General features: G+C 35.3%; 2 protein-coding genes across 3 annotated transcripts; one reads left to right on the plus strand and one right to left on the minus strand.

Moving 5' to 3' along the window:
- On the plus strand, positions 1 to 4,160 carry LOC110893753 (polyprotein of EF-Ts, chloroplastic). 2 transcript variants are annotated; one of them, XM_022140876.2, is made up of 4 exons: positions 1 to 130; positions 1,204 to 2,311; positions 3,686 to 3,785; positions 3,881 to 4,160. In XM_022140876.2, the coding sequence occupies exons 2-3, from the start codon at positions 1,279 to 1,281 to the stop codon at positions 3,766 to 3,768; spliced, it is 1,116 nt and encodes a 371-aa protein (XP_021996568.1). In that variant the 5' UTR covers positions 1 to 130; positions 1,204 to 1,278; the 3' UTR covers positions 3,769 to 3,785; positions 3,881 to 4,160. The 2 variants fall into 2 exon arrangements, with proteins under 2 accessions (XP_021996568.1, XP_021996566.1); XM_022140874.2 differs by having other exon boundaries at positions 3,686 to 3,807; positions 3,881 to 4,118.
- Positions 4,161 to 10,901: 6,741 nt separating this feature from the next.
- LOC110893752 (peroxiredoxin-2B) lies at positions 10,902 to 12,583 on the minus strand. Its single transcript, XM_022140873.2, has 3 exons — positions 12,360 to 12,583; positions 11,441 to 11,520; positions 10,902 to 11,349 (listed from the first exon to the last, which is right to left on the minus strand). Exons 1-3 carry the CDS (start codon positions 12,512 to 12,514, stop codon positions 11,096 to 11,098), a joined length of 489 nt encoding a protein of 162 aa, XP_021996565.1. The 5' UTR covers positions 12,515 to 12,583; the 3' UTR covers positions 10,902 to 11,095.
- Between the last annotated feature and the right edge of the window lie 309 nt (positions 12,584 to 12,892).

Genomic DNA, 12,892 nt, shown 5'->3' on the forward strand with positions numbered 1-12,892 from the left:
GAAAATTCGAGGATGACGAGATAAGGGTTTAAAGACTCGCCTTTCATTCCCATCTTTTTCATCATTATTCCTCATTACCCAGAGCACAAAGCTTGAATCTTTATCAAAGAATCGTGTTCTTCTTATCAGGGTAACTTAATTTTCCATATGGGTATCTACAATTTCTTATTTTTTTCCTTAAACAATCGGTTATGAGTACTGGGTCAGTGTCAATTTGTGTAATTTGTAATGCTGTTTCAATTACTTATAATTTCTTGATGATGAGTTGAAGCCCCTCTTGTTTGGTGTTACATAATTATTTGATGAAACTTTTGGCTAATTTTTGTGGGTTATTTAGATTAATTGGATTCTTGTGGATATATGTGAAATCAGTTTAAACAATGTAGCATTTACATATCCAGTTTGAATGTGATCGAATGCCGTTCGTTTTGATTCGTTTTGTAAGCAAAATTAAGAACATTCATATGATATTCAAGATAGTGCTTAATTTAGGGGTGCAAACCTACTCGAGCTCGGCTCGAAAAAAAGCTCGAACGAGTCGAGCTTAAACGAGCCCGAGCCTAAGAACAAGCTCGTTTACTAAACGGGCCCGAGCCTAAGAACAAGCTCGTTTACTAAACGGGCCCGAGCCCGAGCTTCGTTTATCGAGCTCGAGCTGGCTCGCGAGCTTAATCGAGCTTTTTATTTATATATTTTTTATTAATATATTAAACATATATTTATATAATAATAATTACCATTTATATTAATATAAATAAATAACTAAACTATATGTATAATAATAATTATAATTAATATAAATTAATTAATAAATACTAAACGAGTCGAGCCCGAGCCGAGCTCAAGCTTGAAAAATTACCTTCGAGCCGAGCTCGAGCTTCAGAAATAAAGCTCGAATCGAGCCGAGCTCGAATCGAGCTTTCATATGTTAAACGAGCTCGAGCTCGAGCCTGGTCGAGCTCGGGCTCGGCTCGGCTCGTTTGCACCCCCGGTAATGTAGTACTAAAATTCATAAGATAGTGAAAAAAATCTTTGCAATGAACATGGATGCATATAAATCATTCAATGTTATAGCTGGGTACGGGTTGGGTAACGGGTCTTGTTGACTTTTAACCCGTTTGACCTACACGTTTTAACTGTTAGGAGTGAAATATGACCCAACTTGACCCGTTTGACTTTGATAGCATATATGTTGCTCAACAGGTGAAGTAGTTAATGAAGAATTAGCATCATTACCAACTCACGCGGCCCGAATTTGATTCGTAATTGAATAACAAGATGACACGCGCTATCCCATCGTCAACAAGCAGTATCTCTCTTATCCCCGGGTGCACTTTTAATACAATAAAAACCAAAAGTGGTTCGATAAAATGTTGTGTATTACCTCTATCAACGTCCCTTAGATTATTTACGCATATCGGGGCATTCGGGTCCCACCATAAGCCAAGATTCGGAGTAGCATTAGCCACTGGGGTGGATGTGGATGTACCCGTAGAACAACAAGCTGACCAATTGGATTCTACTGTTTCGGGTCAAGATTCTGGTCAAACATCAAAACCAACATCAACCGTCGATAAATCTAAACAAAGATCACGGCCCGTTAGAAAGAGTGAAATGCCACCCGTGAAAGACGAAGAATTGGTTCCGGGCGCAACTTTCACGGGTAAAGTAAGATCCATCCAACCGTTTGGAGCTTTCGTTGACTTCGGTGCTTTTACAGACGGGCTGGTTCATGTCTCACAGTTAAGTGACGGTTACGTTAAAGATGTTTCAAGTGTCGTTTCGGTGGGCCAAGAAGTGAAGGTGAAGTTAGTGGAGGCAAATATCGAAACGGGCCGTATCACGTTGACCATGCGGGAAAACGAGTCCAGTAAAAACACGGGTCAGAAGTCAAACCCGAGGCGGGACCGAGATGAGGGGAGAAAAAGTACTAAATTTGTTAAGGGTCAAGAACTTGAAGGGACCGTAAAAAATCTTACACGTTCGGGTGCTTTTATAAACCTATCGGAAGGCGAGGAAGGGTTTTTACCGGCTTCTGAAGAAGCCGATGAAGGGTTTGGGAGTCTAATGGGTGGCGGTTCATCGCTTGAAATCGGTCAAGAAGTCAAAGTTCGGGTTTTGAGAATTGCTAGAGGTCAAGTAACTTTAACCATGAAGAAAGATGATGATAATAAAGATTTAGACTCAAAGCTTCAAGGAAAAGTTTTTACTGCTACGAACCCGTTTCTTATAGCGTTCCGTGAAAATAAAGATCTCGCTTCGTTTTTAGATGATCGGGAGAAAGTTGAAGGGGAGGATGTGAAGTCTTCAGGTAACGGATCGAGTCGGGTTGGGTTATAATTTAAACGAGCTCGAGCCCGAGCCTAAAAAACAAGCTCGTTTAGTAAACGAGCCCGAGCCTGAGCTTCGCTTATCGAGCTCGAGCCGGCTCGCGAGCCTAAACGAGCTTTCTGTTTATATATTTTTTTATTCATATATTAAACATATATTTATATAATAATAATTACCATTTATATAAATATAAAAATAACTTAATTATTTGTATAATAATAATTATAATTAATATAAATTAATTAATAAAGCTCGAATCGAGCCGAGCTCGAGCTCGAGCTTTCATATGTTAAACGAGCTCGAGCTCGAGCCTGGTCGAGCTCGGGCTCGGCTCGTTTGCACCCCTAGTACTTATAAACAATTGGGGCATTTAATATGATTACAAAAACTATAACTTTTTTTTAATAAAATGATTTTTGAATCACATGATAATCTATGCAGTTAATATCCGTGATATATTGGTTATTGGTCCCCATGTAAATCCGGTCAGAATATCGGTACCGATATTATCGGCGATATTGACCGATATAACTGATAAATCACCGATATAACCGATATATCACTGAATTGTTAGTGTTAAATTGCTATATATATAAATTCTACATGATATTAAAATTACCGTATCTCACCGAGATAACCTATATCTCAAATATCGGACCTTGACCGATATCAGATATTTTACCGCATCAACTGCATAGATGATAATTTGGAGAAAGTTTGTTACTTTTATGCATTAAAAATACATAGTGGGAAACTTTCAACCCGTTTGATCCGTTTTCTTTATACGCCTTTAGCTAACTTTTATATTAGAGTTAATAGCCAAAATGGTCCCTGAGGTTTGCTCACTTTTGCCACTTTAGTCCAAAATCTAAAATTTTTAAATCTGGGTCCCTGAGGTTTGCATTTTGTTGCCATTTTAGTCCAAATTTCGAAAACTCCCTTTTTTGACTGTTGCAACCAACCTATTTTGTCCTTTTGTGCAGGGGTATTTTGGTCATTTTTATGAGTTATCATAACAAACTCAGATCAAGAACCCAAAATACCCATGCGCAAAAGGCCAAAATAGGCTGGTTGCAACAGTCAAAAAATGGGGTTTTTGAAAGTTGGACTAAAATGGCAACAAAATGCAAACCTCAGGGACCCAGATTTAAAAGTTTTGGATTTTGGACTAAAGTGGCAAAAGTGAGCAAACCTCAGGGACCATTTTGGCTATTAACTCTTTATATTATCGCTTGGGAATTAGAGATAAAACTATAACCCAAATCGGTCCGTTCATATGTGAACTGGTCGAAATTACGACTGCTATCGACTGTAAAGATCTGACGAGTGACTGAAACAACTTATTTTGAACCAGATGAAGATGTAATCAAACCTGTTTCTGATGAAAATGGTAGCATTATCAGTGAAGAACAAGTAGAGATACCGCAGGTGGCATAACGGGCTCAATCGAACAAGTTAGTTCCCCTGTAGTTTAAGGTTTGTTTTGATTACATTACATGTTATTTCAATAAGTAAAGATCTCTAACTAGTGATTTGTTGCTGCCGTTAGATACCGATGTTCGAGCTTAAGTCGTAGAGAGTCGAGGAAACCGAAACCGAAGTCCAAGTGGAAGTTGATGTTGGAATTGTAGCTGAGGGCCAACAAGTTGTAGATTAAGAGTGTGTTTGGATGAGTTTAGTAGTTGTAAGTTGATTTATGTTGATTTGTAGGTTGAGATGTATGTAAAAGACTAGACATTTTGATGAATATCATGGTTTAAGGTTATAAAACATTTAACTTGATGGTATTTGGAACCATAGTACTAAAATAATGTGCTTCTTTTAACATTTATTCGGCTCTAGAACCCACTCTAATATTAAGATATTTATTATTATTTATTTTAAATATAGTAATTAAATAAAGGGAAATTGGCCTGTAATAATCTCACCTAGACCTTATTGGCCATTAATAATCTCACCTCAGAATATTCCCCCCACCAGTCCCATCTTTCACATATTTTTTCTACAATGGTCCCCTGTTAAAAAAACTTAACGGAGTTAAGCTTTTTTCCAAATTACAAACAGATTTTTTAGGGCTTTTGATTAGAACAATGATACGAGTCCATTGATGTAAAACTTGTCTCGAAACAGTGCTCCAAACGATGAAAACGACGCTTCAATTCGGGTGTTTAAATTTCCAATTAACCAAAATCAAGTCACTTGGAGCACCATTTCGAAGTAAGTTTTACATCAATGGACTCGTATCATCGTTCTGATCAAAAGCCCTAAAAAATCTGTTTGTAATTTGGAAAAAAACTTAACTCCGTTAAGTTTTTTTAACGGGGGACCATTGTAGGAAAAATAGGTGAAAGGTGGGACTGGTGGGGGAAATATTCTGAGGTGGAATTCTTAATGGCCAATAAGGTCTATGTGGGATTATTACAGACAAATTTACGTTAAATAAATTAACAATGTATGTAATGTCTTATATGAAAAAAAAGTTCAATACAAAAGTCACTTTCATATAAGTTTTTATGATTTCGAATTAATAGAAAAATGTTTATTTTTCTTAATATATTCTACTATTTCAATAATACAAAAATACAATATGGTATAACTGCATGTTTGTTCATTTAACTAAACCAACGAAATTTCTTGTTCGTGTTCGTTTGTTTAATAAACGAACGAACACAAACGAACTTCCCGCCGAACTGTTTGCCGAACGTTTGGTTCGTTTGCAGCTCTATTCCAACATGTTTAACGTAAATTGTTTTTTATTTTGATTTGCAGTAAATGATATGGTTGTGATGAAGGCATGGAAGAAATCGTACCCAGCGCCAGAGACCAAGAACGTAAAATTCTTAGCCGATGGGTCTGCAACCACACTCATGCACTTGGGCTGGAGCTTGACCGTACTGACAAAGGGCTCGGGATCAGGTCGAGGCGGTTTGCTCGTTGGTTGCCAACATTGAATCAGCCGGCGAATTCACTATTAGATCTTGGATAGATTGTTGGATTGAGCAAACTCTGTTCTCTTTTTAACATGTAGTATAAAAAGGACTACAAGATCAGTGAATGTTGCTCGGTAAGCAGGTAACTAGGGCTGTAAACGAACCAAACGAACACGAACAAGGCCTTGTTCGTGTTCGTTCGTTAAGGAAATAAATGTGTTCACGAACGGTTCATGAACACTTACCGAACGAGATTTTATGTTCGTGTTCGTTCATTAAGGAAATGAGCGTGTTCGCGAACGGTTCACGAACACAAATAAATTTCGCGAACTCGACGAAGGATAAAGATAGATGGCCCAGAGAGTAGCACTCGAACTTGAATCCCTTATTGTGGAACGGAGGTCGATCGTTTTCGTGGATGTAAATAATGAGAAATGAAAGGGAAATGATGCATAAATAAGGTGAAAATGGGTTTCCTAGTTTAATTGTTAGGGAAATAAAATAAATAAAAGTCTAATAATATAAAAAGTACAAATAAAATATAAGAAGGTACAAAGATCTTCAATTAAAACACAAACATACGAACATAAACGAACGTAAATCAATGAATGTTCACGAACACATTCACAAACACCTTATCGAACGTTCACGAACACAATCGAACGAACGAGACCTCTGTTCATGTTCGTTCATTTAACTAATCGAACGAAATTTCTTGTTCATGTTCGTTCGTTTATTAAACGAACGAACATAAACGAACTTCCCGCCGAACGGTTCACGAACTGTTCGCTGAACGTTCGGTTCGTTTACAGCCCTACAGGTAACGAATGGGTCGGGGTAACTAGCTTTTACGAATGGGCCCCTGAAGTTGTCACTGATGCCACGTCGGTCATACCAACCTCCTTCCCGACTCCATACTCCATAGCCTTAGCTAACCCAACTTAAGAAAGAAAAAAAAAATCGATAACCTGAACTAAGTAGCACTGGATCGGTTACGGGATCGGGGTACGGGGACGATACGGGAATGAGGAACGGCAAAACTCAAAATTCCAAGATACGGGTACGGCAATAAAAAATATAAAAAAATAAAAATACATTAAACAAATTCCAAAAATACTACATCTTCCAAAGGTAATTAATTATCAATAATCAAATCATTTTCAAATTCCGGTTCATCTAGTGAGAGATCAGCAATCGATAGAGAATTAGAGATGAGGAGACTTGAGAGTTTAGAGATTAGAGAAGCCGAATATGATAGGTCTATTTATTTAATAGCCGGTTGTGGAATTTGAAAGGGTAAAAACCCTAAAAATAAATGGAAACGGGCTGGATACTTCTACCAGATACGTCCCCGACATTGGAAACGTTTAGGAAACGTCCCCGACGAGTACCCATGGTGTTTCCGTCCCCGACAAGTACCCGAGACGGGTACGGCCACATGAATGGAGTCCCCGTGCTACATTGCTTGTAGCCCATATGAAAAAGTTTTTTGGGTCTGTGACCAATGGCGGAGCCAGAATTTTTTTCTTATGGTGTCATTTTTTATGAATATTCCGGTTTATAGTAACCCGGAGTCGAACTTTTTGGATCGGTTCGGATCTAGTCCTGTCAAATCACATAATAAAAGCAAATATTACAATAAAAGTATAATGTTATTGAATAAAAATACATAATAAAATTACAAAGTCATTTGAAATATATAAAAAATGCATTTAGTAGTTCCTCTGTACGCATTTTCATATTTTAAAACGATTCATAATGTTTTCAATGGCAACTTGCAAAAAAAAAAGAGTAAACTGCCATTTTGGTCCCTGTGGTTTGGTCACTTTTGTCACTTTAGTCCAAAACTCAAACCTTTTGCATCTGGGTCCCTGTGGTTTCAGTTTTATTGCCATTTTGGTCCAAAAATGAAATCAGATCATATTTGTCTTATAAAATCCTGCAATTTTGTCCTTTTTCTCAGGGGCAAATCAGGTCATATTTGTCTTATAAAATATGGTATATATTTATAAAAAAGAAATGATCTTTTTGCCTCTGAGAAAAAGGACAAAATAGCAGGATTTTATAAGACAAATATGATCTGATTTTATTTTTGGACCAAAATGGCAATAAAACCGAAACCACAGGGACCCAGATGCAAAATGTTTGAGTTTTGGACTAAAGTGGCAAAAGTGACCAAATCACAGGGACCAAAATGACAGTTTACTCAAAAAAAAAAACCTCTTTTTCATTATAACAAACAAATGCACAGATCATTCAAATAATCATCAAACATCCTGTTATGTTAAACAATTGAAACAAAACCAATTAGACATGAGACTATAATACTTACTGGATTAGAAAAAATAAAAATTAAGCATGGACCTTTAATGATTTAAAGTATACTAATTAAATTCAAGTAACTGGGCTTAATTTTTTTTAAATATAAATTTGTTTATTATGTAATTCTTTTAGAAGAAAACAAAACAATGGTGTCGTTTGTAAAAAGACAATGGTGTCGCTCGTAAAAAAACAATGGTGTCGCTCGAATTTTTTTATTATACGTTGTATTTGCTACACAAAATTCAATGGTGTCGGACGACACTGTTGTTAAAAGCGTGGCTCCGCCACTGTCTGTGACTGTCAGTGTCACTATTAAAACCCGAATTTCACAAATTAAAAGACTAAACCTGTTTATAAATAAAACCTTTATTTTTTTTTATTTCTGCATTTAGATATACAAGATCTTTTACTTCAAGAACTACACAAAAGAGTTGAATTCCATGATCAACAATGCATGAATTTAAAAACAATGCGTATGTCGGTCAAAGGTCAGAACAACGCTCGGTCAAACTGTATTTAATAATAATAATAATAATAATAATAATAATAATAATAATAATAATAATAATAATAATAATAATAATAATAATAATGGGTTAGGATATAATAGAAAGTTTATTTGGGTAGGAAGCCTAGGAAGTAATCTTGACCATCTGTTTATTTAGTCAAGGGCTAAGATTAAATAAGTGAAATTGAAGGAAAAAATTGGAGGCGCGGGGGTGTGTTAGGGGCATTCTAGTCAATCCAGGCAATAGTTTCTATCTCCTCCAATTCCCTCTCATCTTTAAACGTTAATAACTCTTTCATTCATACGACATTATTTTTTTTATAAAAATTGCACCAAAAAACAAGCGTTTTTTTTATCTTTAAAACGAGTATACTATTGCTATATTTTTGAAAAAAAAATTGAAAACACAGTTACGTAAAACGCAATGGAAAAAACCCAGTTGCGTAAAACGCAATGGAAAAAAAACCTAAAAAATGACATTTTTCTAAAACGCAATGCACCAAAAACACAAATAAATGTCTTATTTGTAAAACGCAATGGCCAGAAAACACAAAGAAATGTCTTATTTCTAAAACGCAATAGCCTAAAAACACAAAAGAAAGTGTACTTTCAAAAACGCAATGGACTGAAAACACATAAAAATGTGTTTTACCTAAAACGCAATGCACAAAAAACACAAACAAATGTGTTATTTTTCTAAAACGTAATGTCCAGAAAACACTTAAAATGTATGTTTTCTAAAACGCAATGAACTGAAAATACATAAAAATGTGTTTTACCTAAAACGCAATGCACCAAAAACACAAAGAAATGTCTTATTTATTAAACGCAATGGCCAGAAAACACTTAAAAATGTCTCATTTCTAAAACGCAATGGCCTAAAAAAACAAAAGAAAGTGTTCTCTCTAAAACGCAATGGACTGAAAACACCTAAAAATGTGTTTTACCTAAAACGCAATTACTAAAAACACTTCAAAATGTGTTTTTCTAAAACGCAATGGCTAGAAAACACATAAAAATGTCTTAGTTCTAAAACGCAATGGCCTAAAAACACCAAAGAAAGTGTTCTTTCTAAAACGCACTGAACCAGGACAATAGTTTTGTCTGTGAATTGTCTGAACCAGGAAGTATAAGATCAAAAACTGTCTACGAATGCAGTTTTCCAAAGGCAAATTTACAGAAAATTAAATTTTCTCATGCATTTTTATTAAAGCAATTTAATCGAAAATAAAAAACTGTCTGTGAATTGTCTGAACCAGGAAGTATGAAGAAATCGACCCCAGCCAGGGGCTCTGTCCCTTGGACCCTGCTACCAGGGGTGCTGCCCTCGAACCCCGGCCAAGATCGTAAAACGCAATGACTAAATCAAAAACTAGATCGTAAAAATGAAATTAAAGAATTTCTTACATGGATCAAAGCCGATTTCTTCAACGATTGAAAAAATTTTAATGATAGAAACACTTATCAGCGATCGAATCGAACGGATCGAGTGAGTATCTTCAAAATCACGGGAAAAAACGAGATTTTGAATTAAATTAAACTGGGTTTTCTTCAAAAAAAAAAAAGCTGAAGAACACGTTGATCGGGTGCTTGAATCATTGATTGATGACGAAAATCGCACTATAATGTAGTGATTATTGAGATAGTAAGTGAAGAAAATGTTGAAGATGGTGGGTTTTGAAGTTACTGGGGAGAAGAAGGAAGAATAAAGGATACGATTGACTAAAATATCTTTCCTCTTTATTTTAAATTTTATCACATGTCATAATCATATTGCTTCATATTCTTCATTGCCAAAATAAACTTTCTATTTGATCCTCATCTAATAATAATAATAAGGTGAAAGATATTATTATTTACAGGTAGCAGCGGGACCCCAAATTCTTTTTTTTTTTTTTGAACGGCAAATTTTTTTTATTCTTATCGTCTGTAGGACTTGAACCCAAATTCTTATTCAATTATTCACAGATGTGCCTGAGGAAAACATAATCAAAGGTTTGAATTCTTGCTCATCAGCTGCCTGAGGTAACGGGTCAGGTCAGGTTGGGGTACAAACAATTGGGGCATTAAATATGATTTACAAAAACTATAACTTTTTTAATACTAGTGATTTTTTGAATGGGAAAGTTTGTTACTTTTATGCATTAAAAGTACATGTGGCCATGTGGTCAACTTTCAACCCGTTTGATACATTGCATCCTGTACATCCATCTAACATGGGTTGGTCAACCCAGAATCCATCCCACAAGCCGAACCCACAGCGGTTGTGTCGGTGTTTCTGTGGTACGCCGGTGAACTCATGGCTCCATCTTGAAGAGTGCCTTGTGCACCCTCAGTTATATACTCACTTACCAGATATGAGGGATGGTTAAAATGAAAACCACTTTTATTGTGAAAACTCGAAAACTAACTAAAAAAAGCCTAAAAAACACACAAATTTTTTTTTTCAATTTTTTTTATAAAAATCGCTGGTTTTTATATATATAAAAAAAAACTTTTTTTCAAAAAAAAAAAATTAGTACACATGTGTAGTACACATACACATATTACACATGTGCACTACACAAATTTTCTTTTTTCTTTTTTTTTTTTTGAAAATTTTTTTTATATATATAAAAACCTGCGAAATTTGGTTTGCAAAAAAAAAAAAAAAAAAAAAAAAATTGTATGTTTTTTTGGCTTTTTAAATTAGTTTTCGAGTTTTCACAATAACTAGTGGTTTTCATTTGAACCTTCCTCACCAGATATGTTATCAAACAATTAATAGATGTATCAGTGATTTTTAAAATAACACATTTGAAAAAAAAAAAAAAAACAAGAATTTACTTGTTTTTTTATTAAAAATGCTAGAATAGCATGATGTTTAAAGATCCAAGCATTCCAGAAAACACAGCTTCAAGCACAAACCTTAATTATTGTATCTTAATAAAAAGCAGAATTCAGTTTCAAATACAAAAAAAAAAGACTGCATCAAAAGAAAAGGTTTGAAACACTATAAAGAAGTTCACAAAGCCGCCAAGATATCATCTGCACTGGAAACAGTGAACTCGCCGCCTGATTCAACGTTAGCAACCACCACCTTCAGGTTGTCAACCAACAGAGCAAACCGCCTTGACCTGACCCCGAGCCCTTTCTCAGCAAGGTCAAGCTCCAGCCCAAGTGCATGGGTGTAGGTTGCAGACCCATCGGCTAAGAATTTCACGTTCTTGGTCTCTGGGTACGATTTCTTCCACGCCTTCATCACAAACGGATCATTCACTGCACATTTAAAAAAAAAAAAAGATTTGTTTTTTTTTCATTAAATTAGCACAATGACACAATTAAATTTCTTGTTTATACAAACACTTACCACTAATCAACAAAAGGTCCTCCACACCCTTTGCTTTAAGCTCTTCAGATTTCTCAATGAAGCCTGGGACATGCTTCATACTACGCCACACGAATTATCGACAAGAATTTGTTACAATTTAAAAAAAAAAAACAATTTGACATTCAAAAGGAAAAGTGATGTCTGCAAGTAAACTAATTATTTAAAATTTGTGATTTTTTTTTTTTTTTGCATCGAGAAAGCGTGTATGTGAATTAAATTACAAGCAGACGAGCAACAAACTGCGCCGTCATTCCCTTCTGAATAGAAAACCCTAATTATTGTAACCGAAATTCAACCTCTTATCATTTGCTTCCAATTCTTCATATCAAACCAAACAATCCAAAAACATACATTCAAACACCCTAGATCAAGAAACACACACACACACACACACACACTATCATTAGGGTTTTAATAACCAAATCCCTAAAACCCAAAATCATTTCATAACTTCCCCAAATATCATCAATTAACAACACATGTACACATAAAACCCCTAACAACCTTCCAATTTCCAACATAATTTATAAAAATTAGGGTTTCAATAACCAAACCCCTAAAATTCAAAACCTTAAAACCCTAAATCTTAAAATCAATTCAAAATTTCCCCAATTAACATCAATTAACAGCACATAAAACCTAACAACATTCCAATTTCCAACAATCAAAAACTCAACACCTCAAAAAGCAACATAATTTATAAAATTTAGGGTTTCAATAACCAAACCCCTAAAATTCAAAACCTTAAAACCCTAAATCCTAAAATCAATTCAAAATTTTCCCAATTAACATCAATTAACAGCACATAAAACCTAACAATACTCCAATTTCCAACAATCAAGAACTCAAACACCTCGAAAAGCAACAAAATTTATAAAAATTAGAGCTTTTATAAAACCTGCAAGTGGGAGTGAAGGCACCAGGGACACCAAAGATGACGACTTTCTTGCCGGCGGCGAGAGTGTGAACAGAAACCTGTTGCAACTCATCATTCTCGTCGAAATAAGCAAGGGTTCCGTCGGGAATTGTGTCACCAACTTTGATCGGAGCCATTTTTAGTGACGAATTGGTTGTGGGTGGTAAGTGGTTGAGTTGTTTATTTTTTTGTGACGAAATGGCGGTGAGTAGTTGAGTTATTTATAGGTGGGTTGTGGCGGATTTGAATCGGATTATGTGACCGATTGAATAAGAATTTGGGGTCCGGTTCTTTGTAGTAAGTAGTGATATCTTCCGCATTAAACGTAGTTGACCGATTTATGGAATTTCTTCTTAATAGCAAATTTGGATCACTAAAATACACTAGAGTATTATCATCATATCATCAGTTAATTTGGAAGGAAATCCAATAAATATAGGAAACTCTCTCTCCTTAGACCATGTGTAGTGGGGCATTATGGGGCATTATGGGGGCATTATAACAAAAAAAAACGC

This window comes from Helianthus annuus, chromosome 12, assembly GCF_002127325.2.
Source record: "Helianthus annuus cultivar XRQ/B chromosome 12, HanXRQr2.0-SUNRISE, whole genome shotgun sequence".
NCBI classification, from domain to species: domain Eukaryota; kingdom Viridiplantae; phylum Streptophyta; class Magnoliopsida; order Asterales; family Asteraceae; genus Helianthus; species Helianthus annuus.

Coding starts and splice junctions, on each gene's coding strand:
- LOC110893753 (XM_022140876.2), top strand. CDS start 1,279: ATGACACGCGCTATCCCATCGTCAACAAGCAGTATCTCTCTTATCCCC. Junction 2,312..3,685: donor GGAGGATGTGAAGTCTTCAG/GTAACGGATCGA, acceptor ATTTTGAACCAG/ATGAAGATGTAATCAAACCT.
- LOC110893752 (XM_022140873.2), bottom strand. CDS start 12,514: ATGGCTCCGATCAAAGTTGGTGACACAATTCCCGACGGAACCCTTGCT. Junction 11,521..12,359: donor GCCTTCACTCCCACTTGCAG/GTTTTATAAAAG, acceptor CGTGTGGCGTAG/TATGAAGCATGTCCCAGGCT. Junction 11,350..11,440: donor GGACCTTTTGTTGATTAGTG/GTAAGTGTTTGT, acceptor TTAAATGTGCAG/TGAATGATCCGTTTGTGATG.